The 25,904-nt window shown below is 45.7% G+C and overlaps 1 protein-coding gene across 1 annotated transcript in view; it reads right to left on the bottom strand.

Annotated features, from left to right (window-relative positions):
* Positions 1-25,904, bottom strand: part of IL22RA1 (interleukin 22 receptor subunit alpha 1) — a 36,160-nt gene extending 10,256 nt beyond the window's left edge. Inside the window, exons 1-4 of the mRNA XM_053268194.1 lie at positions 25,577-25,904; positions 12,483-12,615; positions 2,631-2,812; positions 734-918 (exon numbers count right to left, since the gene is read on the bottom strand). Coding sequence (XP_053124169.1) covers positions 734-918; positions 2,631-2,812; positions 12,483-12,615; positions 25,577-25,619 — 543 coding nt within the window. The 5' untranslated portion in view covers positions 25,620-25,904. The remainder of the gene's footprint in view (positions 1-733; positions 919-2,630; positions 2,813-12,482; positions 12,616-25,576) is intronic.

Genomic DNA, 25,904 nt, shown 5'->3' with positions numbered 1-25,904 from the left:
ATAGTTTATTATTACAGCCCAAGACCAGCAAAGCACAAGATATAATACAGAATCAAACCCAGCCATAAATCCATCCCAGGATTTTGGAAACTGTAGTTTTAATCAGGGTTCGTTTTGTCAGAGACACACCTGTCCTTGCCTTTGTAGTTTGCAGTGGCTGGAAGCCATGACAGTTAACCAACACGGGAGTGAGGGAGAGAGAGAGAAACAAGGTGATACAGCTGCCGAGTGCTTCGCTAGCTGGCTGGGAAATGCTGCCATGCATGTGCCCAAATGGCAGTCACGCCTCCAGTGTGCTGGCACTGGCCACGCCCCCAGAGTGCTGATGTCAGAGGGCGTGGCTGGCATTCAGGCACAAGCATGGCCTGTCAGTATTTGCCAGCTGCCTAGCTCTTCACTAGCTGGTTGGGAAATGCTGTTAAGCCATGTGGGTACCTTAATGCTAGGGGGATGCAATAGTCCCTATCCACCACAGCACCCCTCCATTGGTTGTTGGTGTATTATTGCTTAGACTATGAGCCCTTTGGGGAGCAGACATCATCTTTCTCTTATTAATCATTAAACAGCCTTGAGAATTTCTTTGTTGAACATGGTGTATGAATATAAATAAATAAATAATGGCGCTTCTTTAGAGAGAACCTTGTTGCTGGTACTAATTAAATGTGTAATAATCAGAGGAGCAGAATTGGCATGCTTGCCGAAAGTGGCTAATCTTCTGACCCCACAGTTTTACCTTCTGCTGCGTCTTTTCACAGAATATGGTGATTTCGTATCGGATGTCACCAAATCCACTGAAAACATCTTCCACAGTCAGGAACTGGTTATCCTCATCTCTGAGAGGGGTGTAGGGAGGCTGTATAAAGAACTTTATAGATTGCGTCCTGGGGGTATACTTCACCTCAAGCTCCCCAATGTGAGCTAGGAGAGAAAGAGAGAGAACAAGGAAGACGTTATCTAGAACTGAAATTTAGCATAAGGGAGTTCTGGGTTGGGATGTGCAAATTGATTCGAATTCAAATCAGTTCAACTTGATTCTGGGTTATTCAGATTTGATCACCCCTTAAAATGGCAATTAAATTCAAAATCAAATCAAATTTTGGAAATTCGATTAGAATTCGAATCGAGGGTCATTTGGCAAATTTAAAAAACCATTCAGGCCTCCTGATTGGTTTTAAAAGGTGCCAAAAGAGGGTCAACATTGATTCAAATTCAATTGGAATTTGAAACAAAATTTGAATTTTATTAGAAACAAATTTTCAAATTTTGAAACAAATTTTCAAATTTGATTTGAATTGAAAAATTCAATTTGTGCACATCCCTAGTTCTGGGACTGCAATTTTGAGCTTAGGTAATTGGTGTGATGTTTCAGGCAGGCTGATTTCCCAGGACCAGACTATATTCCCCACAGGGATGACTCCAAGGGGTAGCAGACACTCTCCTAAAATTTTCCGTGCTCCCCCATCCACCAAACTTACAGCAAATGCTCAGACAACACAGTCATCATATATTATGGTCATATAACTTGAATTAATTATTGTAAAATGCCATTGTTCTTTAAAGAATCGTCACTCCTCAACCCCAGAACAAGAAGCAGAAGCCAGTACAATCACATAGGTAGGAAACTCCTCCAGCCTCCCAGGAGCCAGGCCAACCCCTTCACTTCCTTCCTGGCATGGAACTGGCCTGGGTGAGATCATGTGTTGGTCATCTCCCCTGAAGATCTCAGCTGGGCTGGTACTGACCTCTTTGCCTACCCGAGTCTTTCCTGCCATATAGCCTTGGACAGGAAAGGAAGCTGAAAGATATATTCCCTAATCCAAAGAGACAGTACTGGAGAACCTCGATATTCATGGATCCAGCATCCACGACTTCGTGTATCCATGGTCGGGTAAGAGACACTCAACCTTGGTATACACAGGAAAAATCCAGCAAAAAAGGGGTTACACTCACATATACGTGGGTTGAGGTTGGTTTGAAATTAATTTTTGGCCACCATTTTGAGTGCAGTAGCAATTTATGGCTCATTTCCTTGAGAAAAAATATATTTAAAAATCACAAAAGGGAACAAAAGAAAGGTGATTTCTGCCTTCAAGGGGATATTGCTGGATTGCTGGAGGCCTGCAGAGCATGGTAGGGCACTTTATTTTGCCCTTTTAATCCCTTTTTAGGGATTTTTGGGACAATTATCGGGTATCCAGGAACCTAACCCCTACAATCCCATTGCCCCAATGACTCGCTATTTGTGGTTTCCGCATCTGTGGTAATAGTGGAGAATGGACCCCGTCCCCCATGAATATCAAGGTCCTCCTGTATTTTGAAAGAGGAACCTGTCCCGTTTTCTGAACCACATGAAAAATAATAGTTAAGGGACTTGGATATCATAGGTATTGGGGGAAAAGTTGTTGCAGTCTCTTGATCTGAAGAAAGCTGTAGACAGATTTGCTTGTCACAACAATTCAGCTTCATTAATAAGACAAATACACCCACAACACCATTGGCTTACTTCTAGAGTATCCAATGCATGGCCAGTTGCTTGCTCCCCTAATAATGTTCCTTGCCACCCCTGTGCTCCCCAAACTGGTTGTTCTGATGTTACCCCAGATACCACATTAAGGACTGGTAACACTTACTGTCTTCCCGGGGACAGAACCTCTGGGACATGACCCATTTGGAGACACAGCAGTCAGGGACGATGGCTCTCACCTGGGCGTAGTAGCGCTCACCGACCTTTTCAGTCTCACGCGTGAGATCACATGAGCGCTGTGTGATGTTCTGGCATTCACTCTTGTTATGCCAGATGTCTTCCCCATACCTAAAAGGAGAGAGAGTGACTACTCCCCATCTGTCTTATGCATTGTCTGGGTGTAGATAAACATATAGGCAGAAGCACAGGTAGGGCAAGTGATTGTTACATTACAGTGAGCAGACGCAATTTAGCTTCGCGTTTGGAAGAATTCCCACAGGCACAATGAGGCACAAGTTAAATACTTTTACCATCTGATCCTATGCATGTTTACTCAAGACAAGTCCCCCCTGACTTCAAGACAGATCATTCCCAAAATAAGTGTGCATAGATTCCAGGCTAAGATCAAGGATGCATGACATTTTTACAACACTGAGGCTGCACTGCACCCTCCTGAATTCAGTATACAGGAGAACCTTAGAAATTGTGGGGGTTCCATTCTCTGCAATTACTGTGGATTACTGAAAAGTGCCCCCCAAATGGGGGGGGGCTTAAAAGCGCAAAATAAAGTGCCCTACCATTCTCTTCGGGCTTCCAGTGATCCAGCAATGGTCCCGCCCGAGGTCAGAAATAGTCTTTTAAAAAGCATTTCCACACAATTTTTCACAGGGGTTTTCAAGCAAATGAGCCACAAAATGGCTCTATTTCACAAAATGGCAGCTGGAAAGGACCTTTGCGGTCATTTCCGGCTGCCTCTGACTTGCAGGTACGCGGAATTAACCCTTTGTGGGCCGGTTTTTAAACACATTTGCCAAGGCTGGGTATCAATCACACAACCATGGATACGCGAAACTGTGGATGGTTGATCCACATATAACAAAGTCCACCTGTAATGTACAGTTTTCCTGCACTGAGCAGGCGGATGGACAAGAAGACCTCCAAGGTCCTTCCTGTTCTAAAATGCTACTATTCTACCTCTTACTCTCCTGGGTCCAGCCAGAAGAAACGGCTTCTTCAAGTCTGCAGGCCAGTTGTGTGTTTTGCGTGTGTGATGAAGTATGCTGATGCCATGGGGCGTGTCCTCATCGTAATGCAGGGATTGGCTCTTTCCACACCTGGAATATCCTTCACAATCTAATAAAAATGCTAGGTACAAAGTATGTATACTGATTTTATGATACTTTAAAAATAAATTTCTGATAGTATAAGATTGGACTCTAGTATTTTTATTGGATTCTGAATGAAATTGGGGTTGTTAGGCTGAAAACAAAAAATTGTGCTTGTGCATTTTTCTCTCCTCACCTGGCCAACTTGAGGACATTGCTGGCATGCTTCTCTGTGATTGGTGTATGCCTTCTACTGAGTCAGACCATTGGTCCATCTAGCTCAGTATTGTCTATACAGACTGGCAGCAGCTTCTCCAAGGTGGGAGGCAGGAGTCTCTCTCAGCCCTATCTTGGAGATGCTGCCAGGGAGGGAACTTGAAACTTTCTGCATGAAAGCATACAGTTGCTCTTCCCAGAGCAGATCCCTCCCCTAAGGGGAATACCTTACAGTGCTCACATGTAGTCTCCCATTCAAATGCAAACCAGCGCAGACCCTGCTTAGCAAAGGTGGTAGCCATGTCATTGAGGGAGTGACTGGTGGAGTCGCACTTCTTAGGGTTTTGTTTTTAACTCTTCTTTCCTCCTCCTCCTCTATTGTCCTCATTTAAAATCCCAACTTCATTAGACCAGCATAAGTGGGACACTGGTGTAGATGGATTATAGGATTGCCCAGTAAGAGATGTGCTTAAGTAGGAAAGTAGGAAGCTGCCTTCTACCGAGTCAGACCATTGACCATTGCTCTGTACAGGAGGACCTCATTATCCGCAGGAGTTCCATTCCTGTAGAGCAGGGATTCTCAACGTGTGGGTCCCCAGATGTAATTGGACTTCAACTCCCATAATTCCCTACTAAAGGCCACTGGGGCTGGGGATTATGGGAGTTGAAGTCCAATAACATCTGGGGACCCACATGTTGAGAAACCCTGCTGTAGAGTACCGTGGGCAATGAAACTGTGGATAATGAAGCATTGCAGTCAATGAGATTGGGGGATTAGGTTCCCAGACTTCAAAAATATCACTAAAAAGCAGCAAAACCCTGCAGAAATGGGCCAAATAAAGTGTCCTACCATGCTTCTCAGTCAAGTGTAGTCCCCCCAACCCCACGCCCCAAGGTCCCTGAAATGCCATGAAAAATCACTGGCGATTGTATTCTATTTTATTTTATGGCTCACAAAATGGCTCTTCTAGAGACAAAAATGGTGGCTGGAAATAACCTCCGAGGCCACCCCCAACCTGTGGACGTGTGTGTAACCCCCCTGCCCCACCCCCACCCCCATGTATGCCGAAGTTGGGTGTTTTATAACCCGACCATAGATTCATGAATCTGCAGCTCTGCAGATGGTGAATCTGTGGATAGAGAGGTTCTCCTGTATTGTCTACCCTGACTGGCAGTAGTTCAAGGTTTCATGCAGGAGTTTTTCCTCGCCCTATCTGGAGATGCCAAGGAATGAACCTGGAACCCTATGCTCTTCCACTGAGTTATGGCTCCATCCTTTAAGGGGAATATCTCACATGTAGGCTCCCATCCAAATGCAAACCAAGGAGAACCTTGCTTAGTAAAAAGGACAATACATGCTCTCTACCACAAAACCAGCTCTCCTCCCCTGGTGCTTAATTATTACATCATCATCATCTTTATTGTTATGGTCGTTCGACCAGCAAAATAGAAAATACATAAAAGCAAACATGGTCAGATAAATAATAAACTGTTAAAACATAAAACAGCGCCTTAACGTCCGAATTCGTCCATTACATAAAACCGAGGGCTCCATAAATTATAATAATCTAACATTTAGTTCAATCCAAACCCATGGCTTGCTTTTCAACGTTTCTTATCCTAGTCATATGTTTTTACCTAAGTTTAGGAGAGCACTGACCCTTGCTCGTTTGAATGTCCTTCCTTCTGCCCTCCTAGACAGGAAATATAAACAAGTTCCATATGTATTGTGTCGTTGCCCTTGTAGCTCAGGGGATATAGAGTCAGTTCTTTATGTTATTCTGTATTGTCAATTTTATAGGGATGCTTGTATTAAGTTTATTCCTCCTCTCTTAAAGAACCATCCTGGCCATACAGATCAATTTTACTTGGATTTTTTACTGTCATATTTTAAATTTGTTACTTCTAAGTATAAATGTGGCCAAGTTCTGTTTTGTTGCATCCAAACTTCGTAGAACTTGTATTCTTTATTTATTGTTACGGTCATTCGACCAGCAAAACACAAAGTACAAAAGCTTTACATAAAAGCAAACTTGGTCAAATGAAATAATAAACTGTTGAAACATAAAACAGAGCCGTAACGCCCAAGTTCATCCATTACATAAAACAGAGGGCTTCATGCATTGTAATAATCTACGATTTAATTCAATCCAACCCCATATCTCACTTCTCAACATTTCTAATCCTAGTCTTATTAGCCGGAAAACAATACTTCACCAGGTTATAAGATACTACATCCCAATGGTCTGTCAAAAGTAATTCCAGATAGAACTGCTCAGAACAACTGGGGTATGCTGTTAAAAAAGGACTTCTATATCTCTCCCGCAAAGTTCGATAGAACTGACAGTTCAAGATAACATGGGACGTAGACTCCACTTCCCCAGAACCACAAGGGCAGACACGCTCCTTATAGGGGATCTTACAGTATCTCCCCTCCCGGACAGCCGTTTCTAAGGCATTACACCGGGCCAGCATCAGAGCCCTCTGGAAACTAGGTAATTATTATAATTATTAAATATATTTATATCCTTCCTGTCTCTTCAGCTTTCAGACTCCCTGATGCCAACCCCTCGGATCAAAGCCAGACCAGCCCCACCCTCCAGTTCCTGCATCAGAATGTCGCTATGATGCTTACCTGGAGGCATTTGCCCCCTGTACTAATTGCTACAATCAATATACAATTGGGAAATTCTATTTAATTAGCACCTTCGTTTTGCACTCGTCTGAGAGTCTGTCTAGTGCACCAGAAAAATAAGCTTGCTTACTGGAAACACCAGAGGGAAAGCTGTCCGCATGCCAAGTTCTCCTTGCATGCTGCTACTGAGGACAGATCCAAAGGACAAGGAACACCAGGAGCTTTTCCAAATGGCAACTTAACACAGCTTCGCTGCACTTAGGCTGGGCATTTACAGCGAGTTTACTGTGAGGCTTTACTGAGACTTTGAAGTTGCCCCCCCAAACCAATGCAAACAGTGGATTTTTTTTAACCCTAGATATAAATAGGGCCACACTCTAACACAGAAAGAAAAACCCGAATTGTGTGTGAAATGCTCCCTGATAGCTCACAGAGACTTCGGGGTCAATTTGGCCAATAGGTGAAAGCACACTCTCCATTCCGGAGGAGCTGCGAGCAAAAAGCCCTGTGTGAACCAAATCGAATTCAAATCGAATTTCAAAAATTCAATTTGAATTTGAATTTAATTGCCATTTTAAGGGATGATTCAATTCAAATTTGAATAACCCAAAATCGAGTTGCATTGATTTGAATTTGAATCACTTTGCACATCCCAACCCAGAACTCCTTAATGCTAAATTTCAGTCCTAGATGACATCTTCCTTGTTCTCTCTCTTTCTCTCCTAGTTCACATTGGGGATCTTGAGGTGAAGTAAACCCCCAGGACTCAATCTATAAAGTTCTTTATACAGTGAAGGTCAGGATGGCAACAGACGTTGCCTTCCGTACGGCCAATGGCATTATCCAGCTTTGCTCCAGACGGTCCCTGCAGTTGCTGCACATTACATGTGTCCTAAACAAGTAGTACTTTGGTCTTCAAAAAGGCTTAACTGTAGGCGCTTCCTGCTGCAGTCAAGCGGCTCATCTGGGAAAGCTCCAGGGGACGGATGACCTTTTGCTAGCCCAGGAAGATGATGGGATTATTCAAGTGGGTGGACATGGACAATGCCATCAAGAGGATTTCTATACCTTTCAAAATTAGCTTCACCAAGGCTGGCCCGACCAAAGTCATACTTTGCTGGCAGACCCTTGGCAAAGTATGACTTTGACACCCTTCCCACCCCACACCCACCACATTCAGTTAAAATTATACGTTATCTGTAACATACAGAATATAATTTTAACTGAAGATGGAGGCGGGTGAGGGGGGGCAAAGTCAGACATGGTGGCTGACTTTGGTTGAGGCTGGTGGGGGGTGGTGAGGAATGGACGAGGGAGGAGAGCTGGTCTTGTGGTAGCAAGCATGACTTGTCCCCATAGCTAAGCAGGGTCTGCCCTGGTTGCATCTGAATGGGAGACTTGATGTGTGAGCACTGCAAGATATTCCCCTCAGGGGATGGAGCTGCTCTGGGAAGAGCAGAAGGTTCCAAGTTCCCTCCCTGGCAGCATCTCCAAGAGAGGGCTGAGAGAGATTCCTGCCTTGGAGAAGCCACTGCCAGTCTGGGTAGACAATATTGAGCTAGATGGACAAATGGTCTGACTCAGTATATGGCAGTTTCCTATGTTCCTATGAAGGAGATTAGACCTTTAAAATTCTGTAAGACTGCTGCTGCCACCCTGCGCCACTGCCAGCTCTGCACGGAGTCCGCGCCCTCCGTGTGCCCCATAGGCACAGAGTCTGTGCAGAGTTTGGCAGTGGGGTGGGGTGGCAGCAGCAACCTTACATCTTTTAAAAGGTATAATTTCCCTCACTGCCCCTCACCCCAGCTGCCATGCAGAGAGCAGTTATTCACAATGGGGGCACCTGTCCCTGCCCCACACCCCTGAAGACTCAGTGGACAGGCTGGCCCTGAGCTTGACATCACTGCTTCTTTGCCGTGATTTTGTGCTCCCTGGAAAGCACACTTATTACACAAGTAATAGGAACATCCTTTTTACATGTAATAGGAACATAGGAAGCTGCCTTATACTGAGTCAGATCCTTGGTCCATCTAGCTCAGTATTGTCTACACAGACTGACAGTGGCTTCTCCAAGGTTACAGGCAGGAACCTCTCTCAGCCCTATCTGGAGATGCTGTCTGGGAGGGAACTTGGAACCTTCTGCATTCAAGCATGCAGAGGCTCTTCCCAGACCGGCCCCATCCCCTAAGGGTTATATCTTGAAGTGCTCACATGTGGTCTCCCATTCAAATGCAAACCAGGGCAGACCCTGCTTAGCAAAGAGGACAAATCATGCTTGCTACCCCAAGACCCCCTCTTCTCCCAGAATGGATTGTACCAACAACTTGCTGGTAGGGAATGCCATTTTTGAATGATTCCCCCTGTTAAAAACACCCTGCAAAGAGGAAGGTTCTAGCCCAGATAATGTTGCTGTTTTCCTGCTACCTGCTCTGCTAGTTTTTTACTTGCCAATAATAGGGTGAGTCACGTGATACCCAGTTTAGGACTGTGTGATAGCCAGCTTAGGACTGAATATACTAGCCCAGAAGCTTTTCAGACAGCAGGCTTCACCAAGGCCGATATGTGAACGCACACCCACCCTCTCAAAGTAAAGTTGTGGTAAAGTCACCGTCTGAAAAAGCTGCTGGTCTTCTTGAAGGCAGAAGAACAGGACTTCGTATCAGATTTGTACTAGGGAGATCTGCCTTCAAATCCCAGCTCCAGCTTGAAACTCACTGGGTAGCTCTGGACAAGTTACTATCTTACCTAGTGACAATGCTACACTAGCAAGATGCACTAAAGATGCAGCCAATTCCATAAAGGAGCACTATTCGCATATTCTGCGCTCCTAAGCGAGCACATTTCTCCTCGTTATCCATGTGGTTTTGAGCCCTCTCTTTCACAGTAGTGAAACAAATCCTAGGATACAGCACCTAGTTTCACACTCCCCACTTCCCCAAGTGGAGATAGGGTAACAAGGCAGCCTTTTCCCACTTCCTTGTAGCAGAGACATATGGCCCCTTTTGTGGGAAACCACCTTAGGAAGCGGCAAGGGTCCGGTGCTACTTTTAGGGAACCACATTAACGCTGTCTGTCTGTGCCTTCTGGCTCACTTCCCCTTTGTGTTGAATCCCAGACTAGGGTCTTAGCTCAAGGCCATCATGGGGAGGAGAGCTGGTCTTGCAGTAGCAAAATCCAAAGTGCAGTCCCTTGCTCACACCCCCCCCCACCACTTTCCCCTTGCCCCCACCCCCTTTCACTCACCACTCTCACTGCCTGCCCCCCAGGACACCTTCACCCCAAAGGCCAGCGGAAACAGGCCTACTTAAAGGGAGAGCTGATCTTGTGGTAGCAAGCATGAATTGTCCCCTTTGTTAAGCAGGGCTGCGATGGTCTTCAAGGGCCCATTGTGATTTGCATTTGGAGGAGTGATTGCATGTGAGCACTGTAAGATAGTCCCCTAAGTGGATGGAGTCATAGCTCAGGGGAAGAGCATCTGCTTTCAAGCAGAAGGTCCCAGGCTCAATCCAGGTAGGGCTGGGAGAGAGGGACACCAGCCTGAAAGCTTGGAGAGCCTCTGCCAGTAGCTGCTGTTGCGGGCGCTGCCCGTGGGGATGGGGTCAGCAAGAGGCACCTTTAAGCATCAATTGGTAGGTGCTTACCTCCGCTCCAGCTGCACCTGCATGCTGCTCTGGGCCGCAGGGTGCCACCTAGCGCTCCCTGCAGCGGAGTATCAGCTCTGCCACTCACCAGGCTTTTGCAGAGCTGATCTGCTGGTGGTGGCCAGGTGAGTGGTACTCCCTCGCCACTGGGAGTGCTGGGTGGCATGCTGCTGCTTGCACTCGGAGCAGCTTGCTGGTGCAGCCGGAGCAGAGCTAAGCACCTCCTAATTTATGCTTAAATTTTATGCGGTGGCCAGGGGTGCTTTCTATCCACTCCGGCTGATACACCAGCTGCGCCCGTTTCTCAAGATCAATGACCTCAAAACAGTGGTACATCTGTGGGTCACCTCCAGACTTGACTTCTGTAATGCACTCTATGTGGGGCTGCCTTTGTAGGTAGTCCGGAAGCTTCATTTGGTTCAGAATGCGGCAGCCAGGTTGGTCTCTGGGTCATCGCGGAGAGACCACGTTACTCCTTTACTGATGGAGCTATACTGGCTGCCAATAGGTTTCCGGGCAGAATATAAAGTGCTAGTTATAACTTATAAAGCCCTAAATGGCTTAGGCCCTGGGTATCTAAGAGAGCGTCTTCTTCACTATGAGCCCCACCACCCATTGACGTCATCTGAGGAAGTCCGTCTCTTGTTACTGCCAGCTCGTTTGGTGGCTACACAGAGGCGGGCCTTCTCGGTCGCTGCCCCAAGATTGTGGAATGCACTCCCTGCTGAGATACGATCCTCCCCATCTCTGGCAATTATTAAAAAACACCTGAAAACCCATCTTTTCGCCCAAGCTTTCTCGGCTTTTAAAAATTGTCTGTTTTAATTTTATGGTTGATTTTAAACTGTTGATTTGTTTTAACTTTTATATGTGTTTTAATTGTTTTATGTTAACTGCCCAGAGATGAAAGTTTGGGTGGTATATAAGTTTGATGAATGAATGAATGAATGAATGAATGAATAAAGGTGCCTCTCACCCCCCCCCACTAGGCGGTGCCCACAGCGGTCGTATTGTTCATGTAGACAATACGGAGCTAGACCAGCGCTCTCCCTGTAAGACCCAGGGGCCAGTGGCGGCCCCCATCAGCCTGAAGTGCTGCTCCCTGACTCACTATATATCGGGCCCATGTGATACTCAGATACTTGGAATATTCTGCATAGTCTCCCGGGCACTGCGCAGAGGTGAGCGTCCCCACCAGAGACATGGGGTCAATGGAGTAAGGGGGGACGACAGTCCATGGGCCGCCAGGCTCTGGGGGGCCGCTGAGGCACCCTCCTCACCCTCTCCCGGGGCACCTCCCTGCCCCCTTCTGCCCCCAGTCAGTGAACAAAGCCCTCGTCGGCTGGGAGCGTGAGGCATGCCCTCTCCTCCCCAGCTGGTGTTACATTGAAATGCTGGCTAGAGATTCTTTCCCTGCCTCACTGTAAGTGGGGGCGGGGTGCGACCCAGCCAGACAGTGTTTCAATGAAATACTGAGGCTATTCACACGTGTGTGCAAAACTGGGCTAAGGGAGCCCAGCCCGTTTTTGCACATTCGTGTGAACCACCACGATCGGGCCGATCTCAGTGGCACCACAGCGCCAAACACAGCACCAAAGGAGAGCGAGCGCTCTCCTAACCCTGTTTCTTTGGCAGCCACGGCTGCCAGACTGTGGGGAGCCCGGGGAGGGGAGGGGGGATCCCCATGATGCACCTCACATACTCACGCAGTGCATTATGGTATTTTCGAGGGCCGGGACAACACATCCTGGCCCCTGGCCCTCCTTGCTGCCTGGGCACATGGGGAATCATCTGGGTGTGTGGAGAAAAGGCTCTAGATGTGCTCAGGAAAAGCTGTAAAGACCTGTTTCTTCTTAGTTTGGCTTTTAACCATGTTTAAATGGCTTCCACAAGTTATAGTTTTGAATTTTTAGTTAAAAAAACCTTATTTTAAACAATTTAACAATTTTAGTTTAAAAAAGAAACTAACAATTTTTTTAGTTTATTTAAAAATTGGTGGGTTTTTTGTATTTTTAACTATTGTGAACCATCCAGAACCATTTTGGATTGGGCAGGATTTTAATTTAATTAAAAATTTTCATTTAAAAATGAAATTAAAAGTAAAAAGATGATCCACTTCTTCATTTGACACACAACACATCAGCATTCCCATAAAACAAGAGTTCTAAAATTTCTAAATAAGAGGGCAAAGTCCCTTTTACCTTTTGTACTGGACATTGTACACTGTGCCTAGGAAAGCGTCCTCACCGTTCTCCCAAATCAGGATGTTCTCAAAGTTTGTAGATGAAAAAGTGACTTTTTGAATGAGTGGTGATCTCTCTGCCAGCAAATTCCCTAGAGAGAAGAATGAGCGATGATCATGAGTTAAGTGAAGCAGAACCTGCAGCCACCACACTTTCTTTATCTTAAAGTTATCCTTTCCCGGCTTTGCCCAGGATCAAGCTACATGTAATATTAAACAAACATTTTGGTCCTATTGGCCCTGTGTGGCTTTTTCTTTCATTTAAAATAGCGGAGGGAGATCAGAATCAATACTGGGGCGCATAGGCGTAGGGTCTATTGGACAAGGGGGACAAAAGTCCCCTGGCCTACAGGGTCTGCGGGGCCTCCAAGGCCAGACCCCATTTGCCCTCATGAGTCGCCCTCTTCTCCTGCTTGCCCGGGCAAGCTGTGAGCTAAGCAGCCTGTTATAGGGCTTTCTTCTGCCTTCCGAAAAGCTGCTTCCAAGAGGGACGGGGCAGACGGCCAAGCCAAGCCGGGAAGAGAGGCCACTGTAGACATGCAGGAGCCACTGGAGGAGGGTTGCCTGTCCCTGATCTGCCCCTGCCCCTGCCCCTGGGGGAAACAGGGAGGGGAAGATTTGGGTAGGTTAGGTTACTCGCCCCCTTGTGTCTGACATCATGTGCAGGGGGCGTGGCTTGGGGTGCTGGGGCGTGTGTGTGATGAAGCTTGGTGCTCCCTGGCTACACTTTGTCCCCCACCCCCACCAGGAAGCTTTCTATGCCCCTTCTGGGACGCATGGGGGAGAACATTTTACCCTGTGCCACAGTACTAGAATCATAGTATTTGAGAGGCCTTCAAAGGCCCCTCTAGTCCAATCCCCTGCTCGATACAGGAAATCGAGAACTAGAGCACCCCCAACAGATGCTGTCCAGTCTCTGCTTGAAGACGGCCAGTGTGAGAGAGCTCACCACTCCTCCGGTAATTGGTTCCATGATCACACTCTTTTTGCTCTTAAGAAGTCTTATTTCTGTTTTTGAAAGAGCTGGAAATGTTATGATCCTTATGGACGCATGACCAGACCACCTGTGGACAAGAAGGAGGTACCGCTGGCAGCTTCGGGATAGCCCACAGATACATTGTTTTCCCCAAAAAACTGAAGTGAAAAAACCTAAGTGGGCACCTGCCCCACAACTGCCCCAATGTAACTCAATGGAGCGGAATGTTCACAGACTCAGAGGGCACAACAGATAAGCAGGTGGGCGGAGCTAATGGAACTCAGTGGTGAGGAAGGGGGGGAAGGAGGGCTTGAACAAAAAAGGCAGGAAATTTCTCTGTTTGAAGAATACTTCCTCAAGAAAGTCACAACCCTTCTGCTTCTGAAGGGGAAAGGTGTCTAAAACTTTCACCATGCACAGGTAACACTTGCACACCAGAGATATGCTGAAACGTTGTTGTTTTTTTAAAGGGAAACATATTTGTTTCTCCTGACATTCAGTCAAAATCTAACTCAGACCCATTAGAACCAATCCTACTTTCTGGGGCAGCAGGATAGAAATCCTTGCCCTCTTCCGTGTGATCGCCCTCCAAGCATTTGTAGACTGCTGACCAGCCCCCGCCCTCAGTCTTCTCCGCTCCAAGCTAAACATACCAAGTTCCTTCAACCTTCCCTCATAGCAGGGGTGCATTCGAATGTGTGCACCTGGACACATTTGGCGCGGTAAGGAAAATTTTTGTAAAGTAGGTTTTTGTGCCGTTGGTAGGGATGCACACGAACCTTTTCGGAGGCCCTTTTATGGGTTGAACACCCAACAATTTCAACACCCAGCAGTTTGAACACCCAGCGGTTTTGGAGGTTTGAAGATGGGGGGATAACTTTAAAGGCGGGGGAGGGTGCACTAACCCCCTCCACCGTATTTCCCCCACCGGCGCTCACTTAAAAACCGATCCGGTGGGGCAGCAGCGTACCTCCCTGCTGCCCCGTCCATTCCTCAGACTGGAAGTGACCAGAAGTAACCGGAAGTAACCTGTCCACGTGTGCACATTGGCACACGCATGTTGTGCCCACACCTGATGTGTGCACAAGAGAGTGTGATGTTTGTGTGCCCGCGCCCTATGAGCACCCATGCACGGGTTACTTCCCGTCACTTCCAGTCCAAGGAGCAGATGGGGCAGCAGGGAGGTACACTACAACCCCGCCGGACTGGTTTTTAAGTGAGGGCCGGCAGGGGAAATGTGGTGGTAGGGGATAAGTGCACCCTCTCCTGCCCTTAAAGTTACCCCCCGCCTTCGAACCGCCCCCCGCCGGATCTGTGCACATCCCTAGCCGTTGGGAAGCTTAGAATAAACCCTGCCCCATAGGGCTTGTTTTCCAGACCTCTGACCACCTGAATTGCCCTTCTTCAAACCTATTACCATTTGTCTAACTCCATTTAAATGCCGGGAAATTCCAGACAGACAAAAGGAAGTACTTTTTAATGCAATGTGTACAGTTGCATAAAGAAGTTAAGCTATGGAATTCGCTGCTGCTGGACGTGGTGAAGGCCCAGGAGCAGGGCCAAACACGAAAATGGTGGCAACTATGAGTTGATAGTTACACTGCACTCTATTTCAAGAAATCTTTGCAAGGGCTTCCAGTGGACTCTGGCCTGGGAGTGCCAAGGCGAGGACAAACCGCCAGGGTGTGATACACCTGCCCTCTCTGTTTTCCCTCAGGTATTCTGAGGTAAACAACGATGATATTGGGTTTAGAGGGCAGGTGCTTGTTCCCTTTAATTTGTTTGCTGCCACCCGCAGCTGATGACTGTTGCCAGGAACAACCCACATTGTTTCTACAGCTTATGGCTACCTTCAGCAATGATTACACAATATTGTAGAAATGGTTACACAATATTGTAGAAATGGTTACACAATATTGCAGCTTTCCCCAGCTGCTAGGACGGAATGCATGGCTACTAGTGTTACCTCAGCAGCATGGGAGCCACAGAAACCCAACTCATTCCTGCTTTGGCAGAGTAAAAAAAGGTGCAGAAAAGAGCAACCCAAATGATCAAGGGGGCCAGAGGGACCCCTACAAGGAAAGACTACATTTGGGCCTTCAGAAAGAAGGCTGTTACGGGGGGACATGACAGAGGTGTATACAATTATGCATGGTTTGGATCAAATGGATAGAGAGTAAAGGTAAAGTGTGCCGTCGAGTCGGTGTCGACTCCGGGCAACCACAGAGCCATGTGGTTTTCTTTGGTAGGAGGGGTTTACTATTGCCAGTATAAGATGATGTCTTTCAACACCATCCTATATTTCTGCTGCCCGATATAGGAGTTTCCCATAGTCTGGGAAACATACCGGTGGGGATTCGAACCGGCAACAGCTGGCTTGCTAGTCAAGTCATTTCCCTGCTGCACCATTAGAGTACTCCCACCTAACTGGAAGTATGAATAATCTCTCTCATAATATTAGATACTGGGATCATCCATTGAAGTTATATGCTGCTGGGAGCTTCCGGACAGACAAAAGGAAGTACTTCTTTACACAAGGTGTAGTGAGACTATGGAATTCGCTGCTGCCGAATGTGGTGATGGCCACCAATTTGGATGGGTTTAAAAGGGAAATTCATGAAGGATATGGCTATCAGTGGCTACTAGCCTGGATAGCTGTATGTTTCCATCAGATCAAAGACCCTGAACTTCAGATGCTACGGAACACTAAGGGAAGAGAACATAGGAAGCTGCCTTATACCAAGTCTGACCATTGGTCCATCTAGCTCAGTATTGTCTGCACAGACTGGCAGCGGCTTCTCCAAGGTTTCAGGCAGGAGTCTCAGCCCTATCTGGAGATGCTGCCAGGGAGGGAATTTGGAACCTTCTGCATGCAGATGCTCTTCCCAGAGTGGCTCCATCCCCTAAAGGGGATATCTTACAGTGCTCTCATGTAGTCTCCCATTCATATGCAAACCATGGCAGACCCTGCTTAGCAAAGGGGACAATTCATGCTTGCTACTACCACAAGACCAGCTCACCTCTTTCCCCCACTTGTGAGCTTCCCAGATTCACCTGGATGGTCACTGCATGAAGCAGGATGCTGGACTAGGTGGTCCTTTGGCTTGTTCCATTAGGACGTTTCTTATGTCTGTATGTTTATGAGATGCTCCAAACCATCTGGGATGAATGAATCAATACCAATGTTCCTCACTGTGCCAGCGTCAATGCTAGAAAAACTGGGTTAATCCTTGGGTAATAACTTAGGGATCGCAAGATGGGGTCCTCTCATGTGTTCGGAGGCTGCTCATATCACCTCATAAGGAAAGAAGTGCTGGATCAGTCCCAAAGCCCATCTAATGCATTCGGTGGTCACACAGAGACGGGCCTTCTTGATTGCTGCCCCGAGATTGTGGCTTGTGCTCCCTGCTGAGTTACGATCCTCCCCATCTCTGGCAATTTAAAAAAAAACATTTGAAAACCCATTTTTTTACCCAAGCTTTCTCAGGTTTTAAAAAAATACTGTTTGTTTAATTTTATGGTTTTTTAATTATTGTATTGTTTTTAACTTTTATATGTGTTGTTATAGGTTGAACTGTTTTAACTTTTATATGTGTTTTAATTGTTGTTAGCCGCCCAGAGAAGGTTTGGGAGGGGTATAAATTTGATAAATAAATGAATAAACAAATAAATAAAATAATGCAGCCATCTTGCTTTCCTCAGGGGCCAACCAGATAGACCCAGAAAGGCCACAAGCAGAACCTGGGGACAACAGGCATTTCATGTCATTGTTCTCCATCTGGTTTGTTTGGGGCAGGTTCCCTTATGGTCTCATCCTGGTTACAGGCCAGGCCAGTCTGCAGGACTTTAGAGAGCTCCAAGAGAGCAAACTGACTTGAAGAAATCCCAGTTCCAACAGATCCACTGATTTATTATTTATGTAGTATATTGGTATACCACCCCAACCTCGCATCTCCGGGTGATTTACAACAAATACCACATAACTAAAACAGCAAATAAAACACTACAAACAGTTTAACTCAACTTTACAATCTAGTTAAAAGCTTAGGTAAACAAATGTGCTTTCAGAATCTTTTTTTTTTTTTTTAAATGTCAGAGACTCTTATTTCGGCAGGGTGTGCATTCCCAAGGCTTGGAGCGGCAATGGAGAAGGCCCGTCCTGGAGTAGCTACCAGACTAGCCGTTGGCAACTGCAGGTTGGCCTCCCCAGATGACCTCAATAGGTCTTATTGGGCGTTCTCTTAAATACCCTGGACCCAAGCTGTTTAGGGCTTTCTAGGTTATAACCAGCACTTTTTATTTTGCCCAGAAACATGCAGTTCTTTATAGGAGTAATATGGTATCTTCAATTTGACCCAGAGACTGCTGGGATTAACTGGCTGCTGGGATTAACTGAATTAATCAATTAATATTTTGCAATTGATAATTGATTCAAAAAGGTCCCTTCAGGGCAGCATTTTTTAAAAAAATTGTTATTTTTATTGCAATGCCAGAGGTGAGGCACCAAAAGCTGTCTAGCCCCCATGCTCCTGGCCAGCTCCCTTTCAGAACCAACCCTTGCAAGCTTTGAAAGTGGCACAGCGGGGCAGAAAGGAGGGTTGGTTTCCAGCAGCCTCCTCTTCTCCCTTCGTGCTTCTGGCAAGTTTTGCAAGCAGCCTGAGGAGAGGCGCTCTTTACAATGCTTACAAGGGTCAGGTTACTCCTGAAGAGCTGTTCCAAGGGTGTCAGCAGTGGCGTACATCTTGCCATCTGAGGCAACCACCTTATCACACCATATGAAAGAGCTGCCCTGAACCAAGAGGAGAACCTCATTATTTGCGGAACCACTGTTCGTGGTTCTGCGTATCTGCGGGGTGTCTAATAGACACCCATTTCCAGTATCCATGGATACTAATGGGTTAAGACCCATGTATCCATGGTTCCTAGAAGGCTGGAAGTGACCGTGGAGGTCACTTCCAGTCACCATTTTGTCTGGAGGAACCCAGGAGGAGATAGGAGGAGCCATTTTGTGGCTCATTTCTTGAAAAAATTGGACATCTACTATTTCTCACAGTTTTGGGGGGCATTTCATCATTTGGGGGCATTCCTGGGCACATGGGGGACCCGTGAGCATGCCACAATAAGTTCTGGGCCATTTGGGGGCCATTAGAAGGCCTAAAAAATTTTCCCTCCACCCTAGGACCTAACTCCCCTTTCCCCATAGCCCTAATGCCTTGTTACTTACGGTTCCATTACTCGTGGTATTCGGCGAGGAATAGAATCCTCACAAGTAATGAGGTTCTCCTTAACATATTCTTATAAATCTATAGGTGGAATGCTTAGAAAAGTCTGGGGTCTTAGGACAAAGGGCAGTATATAAATATAACATAATAAGAAGGCAGTCCAACTTTGGTCTCATCTTGGAGGGTGTGAAATGTGGCTTGCAGTACCAGAGGGTTTTATTTGATTGTTTTGTTTTAAGTAAGACAAGTGTGAGGTTTGTGATAAAAGCGGAAATAAATGTCTGTGGGTTGGTGGGGAGGATGCAGATTCACAACTAAATCTTTCTCATTCCCATTAGCTTGGAATTTAAATTCTTTTTTAATTGTCAACTTTGTCACATATAGATGCTACCAGATTCAGGCATTTTAGAATCATAGCATCAGATAGTCGGAGGAGGCCTTAAGAAGGCTAGTCCAGCATCCTGCTCTATTCAGGGGGAAAACCAGCACTGAATTTAGCAAGATGGTGCTTAATATTATTGTCCTGTTAAAAACAAGAATTCAGATTTACATTGATTAAGTGGAAAAGTATCTTCAAAGCCAAATTTCAAAAGCAAAAGTTGAAAAGCTTTATTCAAATTCTGAAACACATCAGATTTGTACAAAATTTTGGTTAAACTCTGTAAACTGTACATCACCCCAACGAAGCTGTTAATAACAAAAGATAGGTATAACTTTTGCTAGTACCAAGGGATAATGATAAAGTTGGGAACTATTTTGCAGAGACAAAACTTCCCCACAAACAGAAAACCCAGAGATTGAATGCAAATGAAGACAAGTCAGGGGATTATCTTGATATTAGCTGTAGTCTGCCTGGAAATTCTTGCACATTTAAAATATATAGAAAGAGATTGCTTGTAGATGCATTTTTATGAGCATCTTCACAACCCAGTTTTTAAATAAATATCATTTTGTTGCTCCATACATTGCATGGTACGTTTTCTTGAAATTGTACTTCTATTTCTGCCATACTGCAAGGACAATTTTATAAGCTCTGAATACACTGTTGTACCTAGAAAATGTTGGCTCAGCTAATGTATTCACTTCACTTAGCATCCACAGCTATCCTGGTAACCATGTACAATGTGGTCACACTAGTGTCATGGACATTTGGATATTATCTGTAACATCATGAGTGACATAAATCTCCCCTACATGTATGTGCCACTTACAGAGCTTCTATTTTTATATTATTAGACTCTTTCCCCAGTGGCTGTGAGTTCCACATTTCTGTGGGCCCTGTGCTGGAGTTCTCAGCCAGCGTTATGTTACATTAAAAAAAACTAGTTTCCTGCTCTGAGCAGTGTTTCCAGAACAGTCTAAGTGATTTGGAGCTGTGGACTCACAGCCTCCATCTTGGATACCTGAACTCTGCACATGCCCATATTTGGCAAACCATGCAATTTGCTCGCTTGGCATAAGCAAACACGGGGCAACACTGCCCAAGGTCAGAATAACAAACAACTGGTGGGAGTTCCCCATGGCCTCTCTTGTAAAGAGAAGAAAGCTAGCAAAGTAGACCCCAGGTCAAAGAGACCTTCACAAGAGAAATAGTCGGCTCCCTTCTTGCAAAAGAGAAGTCGCTTTGCTGATCTTCTCCTCAGGAACTCAGACTGGCATCCCCAGTCCACCATCAATATGCTAATGATTTGAAAATGATAATGAAAACTAGGAGAAGTAGTTAAAATTCAAAAGACCCATATCTCTCTCCACATGGAGACATCCAGGCTGGCAGATAAGCTTTAAATTCACCCATTCAAACTTACCTGTATACTTCCTTCCAAAACATTCCACCTTTTGTTCCCCAGGATTACACCCAAGTTGATAAATTCGTGCAGAAATGAATTTCCTTTGTTCCACATGAGTTTCAGCCCCTCCAGCCAGGGTGCTTGGCTTGTGCAATACCCCAGGGCATGAATTTTCTATTTGTAAGCCAGACCCAAGCACATGTTTAGAGTACTCAGGAGACCCAGGGAACTCTCAGAACCTACTCCAGACCCAAGGAGACCTCGGACCCTGCTCCCTCACTTACATGGACCTATACCACACTGGTTCTTCAGACCACTAGTGGTCATTCTCTGCCACTTGCCCCTACATATTCCTGTCTTTCTGTTCTACCCCAGCAAGGAGGTCTGTCCAGGTATTTCCCTGTGAGTGCAGCGAACACACCAACGGATCAGGGACAGTAATACTAACTTCCTATCCCTTTAAAATGCCTCACCCTCTTCTCTTTCCTCCTCTAAGCCTGCATTTTAGTCCTTTCTCCAATAGGGATGTGTGAACAGGTTCGGAAACGAACCTGTTCAACATCGAACCAGTTCAGTTCAATGACTTGATATCAGATCGAAGCCCCTCAGTTCGGTTCGATATTGAGCCTGTCTGGGGCATTTGTGAGTTAACATTTTTTTAAAAAAAAACCCCAAATAGAATTCACCGAAGCCCCTGCAGGGGCTTCTCCAAGGCCATGGGGGGTGCCTGCAGAAGTTCCCCCTTCCCCACTGGCCTCCATTATTTGCCAAATCACCTGGTTTGGGTGGTCTTCAGCCCGTTCCAGGCCTCAACCCCATGGTGGCAGCCAGTTTGGAAGCCACCGTGCATGCCCAATGGGCTTCTATTTCTGAAAGAACAGAAAATTCTATTTCTGGGGAGGGGACACACCAATGTTTTAAATTCACGAACCTCCTGAACCCGAATCTCTTTTTTTTTGCGGGGGAGGGGTGTATTCCGAAGTGCACAAAACTGAACATGCTCAGTCCAGTTTGAGTCCGGCCTGGACTCTACCTGAACTCGGCAACCTGGTTTTGTGCACACCCCTATTCTCCAGTAAGCCTTAAGGTGATTCAGTGACAATTTGGACCTTAAGTTAAAACGCCTCAATGTGAGATTCTTATTGTTACTGCTAGTTAGAATTGTATTGCTTTACCTAACTACCTTTTTCTCTTCCTGTACCCCTTTTATCCTTAAATAAATCTGACTGTATTGCACTTCTGACTCCTTATCATTTCCCAGACCAAACCTTTGCTTAAACTAATACTGTGGTGGACTGCTCCATATAGTCACGCTGATTCTCCATGTTAGCCCAAAAGCCCAATTGGACTGTTTAGCCTGCTCCGGAGCAGATCCACTAACAGCAGGAAGTTGGAGACCTCAAAGTCTCTCCCAGCTAAAAGACTCCATGATCCCCACTGAATCAGACCAAAGTCCATTTAGTCTAGTATCCTGTTTCTCCCGGAATTAAACCTCACACTCTCTTCATGCTGTAGTCCCGATCCAGTTCATCTACAACCCATGGTTGCTTTAAAATGCAGGGCGCGAGAGAAGGGCAAAGGTGTGTTTAAAGTCATCTCTGGTTGGGCCTTCAGTTGTTAAATTGTTTAATAACAATAATAATTAAATTGTTTACTGTATGATGTGATGCAGTCTCTTGCTTCTGAGTTCCTAACCCTATCTGCCTAGCAATAAATTCATGCGATCCATTGTGAGATTATTAAATGTTCTGTTCAACATTCCTACTCGTTAAAAGCTGGGAAACTGGTCTGGTCAGTTTGCTGACACATTCTGTTTCAGAATCCAGTGCTGGAAAGGCTGTTGCTTGGTAAATAGATACAGTAGATATGGAACAACATCACATACACTGTTGAAATGGGGTGGGGGTTAGAGTTGTTGAAATGGGGTGGGGGGCAGTCCTTGACATTTAACATCATGAGTGACATAAATCTCCCGTACATGCATGTGCCACTTAGAGAACTTCTATTTTTATATTATTAAACTTTTCCCGGTGGCTGTGAGTTCCACAGTTCTTTGGACCTCATGCTGGTGCATTCAGTCAGCCTTACGTTATATTTAAAAACTAGTTTCCTGCTCTGCACAGCAGGTTAGACTAGAAGACCTCAAGATCCTTTCCAACTAAATGACTCTATAATCTTTGCTGGATTAAATTTTTTTTAAATTGGGTTAAATGTATGGGTGTCCTCTGCAATCTAAAGAGGCAGAGCCCAGCAAGAGCCGGGCTTTATGATACTCCTGATTGTGTGATTCAGGACTAAAAGTCCATTCAGTGTAGGCCATTTTGGAGGCCACCATGCATGCCCAATGGGCTTCTGCGTGGCTGGTCGCTGCACAACTTTGGCTGTTCTTCAGGTGCTGGACTACAACTCCCATAATCCCTCATGAGCCCACTGTGGTTGGTGATGATGGAAGTCCAAAAAAACTGTTGTAGGGATGGAGTACTACAGCCCTGGAGTAAGGGGATTATAAATACACAAGAGGGTTCCTATTCTTATTTGTGAAATATGAGATGAGAGAATACATTATTGTTGCTGGATCACAACAGAGGGGAATGTTGCCCTCAGGCAGCATGCAACATTGTTCACAACCTTGGGTCCCCAGCTGTTCTTGGACTACAGCTCCCATCATCCCAAAGCACATCATGGCTGGGAGTTGTAGTCCAACAATATCTGGACTACAAGGTTGGGAACCCTTGCACTAACAATAAAATAGGGGTAGTGTTGCCAACTTTTTCATCAGCCCTTCTCCTGTGCAGGGCTGCCAGCAGGCCCCCACAAAGCAAGGGGCCCCTGCCTCAGCTCCTATGTGTACCATTAATGTCTGCCGTGGTCCTGCCACATTGTTCAACAGGATTCTTGGTAGTTTGTTTAAAGTTTCCATTAAAAAAAAGGGGGAGGGTATGGTTGATCAGAGTATAAAATGACACTGAACTGCAAAATGTAGAACCCAGCCTGACCATGATAAACTGAGCTTTGGGTTGGAGATGCAAAAAGACCACAGCCAGTTAACACCCTGTACAGGGATCAAACAATCAGGAGTGTCATAAAGCCTGGCTCTTGCTGGGCTCTGCCACTTTAGATTGCAGAGGACACCCATACATTTAACCCAATTTTTTTTTAAAAAAAAAATTGAAGGAGAAACCTAGCATGCTAGAGAGAAGCGTCATAGCTCAGCCTTCTCTCCAGTATTCTGGTTTTTTAGGAGTTAAGCGCAGCCACACCTATGAGGGAAATATATGTACAACCTTGAGGTATTTTTGAGGAGCTAGATGTGAGAATTAGGGATGTGCAAATCGATTCGGATTCAAATCAATTCGACACAAATCTGGGTGATTCGAGTGATTCGAATTCAAATTGAATCACCCCTTAAAAATGCAATTCGATTTGAATTCAAAGGTGTTTGGCATCTTTAAAAAACCATTCAGCCCCCTTGAAAAAGGCAGTCGATTTGATTTAAATTCAATTTGAATTCAAATCAAATTTGCAGATCAAATTCTAATTTGATTCAAATTCGAAATGAATGTTCAGAATTCGATTTGAATTCAAAACAAATCCAATAATTCTTTTCGTGCACATCGCTAGTGAGAATTCTCACATGTGGACCATCCGTGCAAGAATTCTCATGCATATTGTCCCCCAAATTTGTACACACATGGATGAGTCTTCTAGAGGAGCCCCAACATCACACCTGCCCCAGACCCCATAAATTCACGCAGCCCTGCTCCACAGCAAATTGATCAGCAAGCATTAGCTGGTGATAATATTCATCTTTGTGCTGTGAAATCTGTCACACTGCTGTGACAGGGGCAGGAGCAGGCCAGGCTGTTAGGGCGTGTGTTTTTTTAGATTAAAAGTAATTAGCAATTATATAGCAAACATAATAATATCCATTATTTCATCAGTCCTTACCACAACCCTGTAATGTAGGCCAGGCTAAAAGCAGTGGATGCCTGCTTTTAGCAAATTTGTGGCTAAGCTGAAATTTCAACTGGGGATTTCCCAGTTATGAGTTAACACTTGCAGCCCTTCTGCTATGCCAGTCCTGATTGAGGGGAAAGGCCCTAAGGAGCACTTTCCAGCTTTCGGTTGCATTTTACATCAGCTAGATTGTAGGCTCTCTGTTGATTGTTCCAGCTTTGACTCCAGTCTCGAAAGGGACTTCACCTTAAGAACGTGACCTCAGCGATCCACAGAACACTGTTGTCATAATGATGGCTGAATCCAGAGAGACCAAGCCTCTATGCACAGGCTCAAAACACTTCTGGCATGAATGTGAACCTACCATGGAAACCAGGCTCAGGTCATGGATGTGGAGGAACTGGGAGGAGAGCTGGTCTTGCGTTAGCAAGCACGAATTGTCTCCTTTTCTAAGCAGCATCTGCCCTGGTTTGCATTTGAATGGGAGACTACATTTTAGCACTTTAAGATATTCTCCTTAGGAGATGGGGCCAGTCTGGGAAGAGCACCTGCCTGCTTGCATGCAGAAAGTTCCAAGTTCCCTCCCTGGCAGCATCTCCAAGACAGGGCTGAGAGAGGCAGACTCCTCCCTGTAACATTGGAGAAGCAGCTGCCAGTCTGTGTAAACAATATTGAGCTAGATGGACCAATGGTCTGACTCAGTAGAAGGCAGCTTCCTATGTTCCTAACTGCTGGAGAAAATTCTCTGCAATTCCTCCCAAGGAACCCTGAAATTGGGAGACAACATCAGCTTCTCTTTGGGAGGGACCCATGACAATCAGAGAGAACTTTCATTTCTCCTTGTGGGAACCCTCACCCTGAAAACCCTGACGTCTGGAGAGAAATCCCACTTAGGACAATATCTCTACATCACCTACCCAAAAAACTGCTGCTGCTACTATGAATATTTATATATATACCACTTTTCAACAGAAGTCCTCAAAGCCATTTACATGGAGAAATAAACCATAAATAAATAAGATGCTGAACTGCTGGAGCCGAAAAAGAAGTGCAGTAAATCAAGAGAGAAGACCCTAGGTGAAAAAGAGGAAGCCAAAGGCTGGCGACTTACCCACTAGGGAGCATAAGGCCCAGAAGACAAGAAGTCCCTTCATTAATAGCACGGCAAGACGGGACGTGAAGTGAGGCTAGCTTTCCTCAACCTTGGCTGAATCACTTTGGGATGGTTCCAGATGTGTTTCTCTGGGAGTTCCTGGGCTACATGTGTTTCCCAGACGAAGTCAATGCATCCCCACCGCAGCACACAGAGCCAAATAAATCTCTGGGTGGGCGAGCAGGCGTCTCTCTGCGACCCCTTCCTCTGTACAGGAGTATGGCGACGCATGAAGGCTTGAAGCTCTTCTGAACCCGAGCCAGGTGCATTTCCTGATAAGGAGTTT

This window comes from Hemicordylus capensis, chromosome 7, assembly GCF_027244095.1.
Source record: "Hemicordylus capensis ecotype Gifberg chromosome 7, rHemCap1.1.pri, whole genome shotgun sequence".
Taxonomy (NCBI): Eukaryota; Metazoa; Chordata; class Lepidosauria; order Squamata; family Cordylidae; genus Hemicordylus; species Hemicordylus capensis.
Note: the sequence above shows the minus strand (reverse complement) of the source record. Positions and strands in the feature narration are given on the sequence as shown.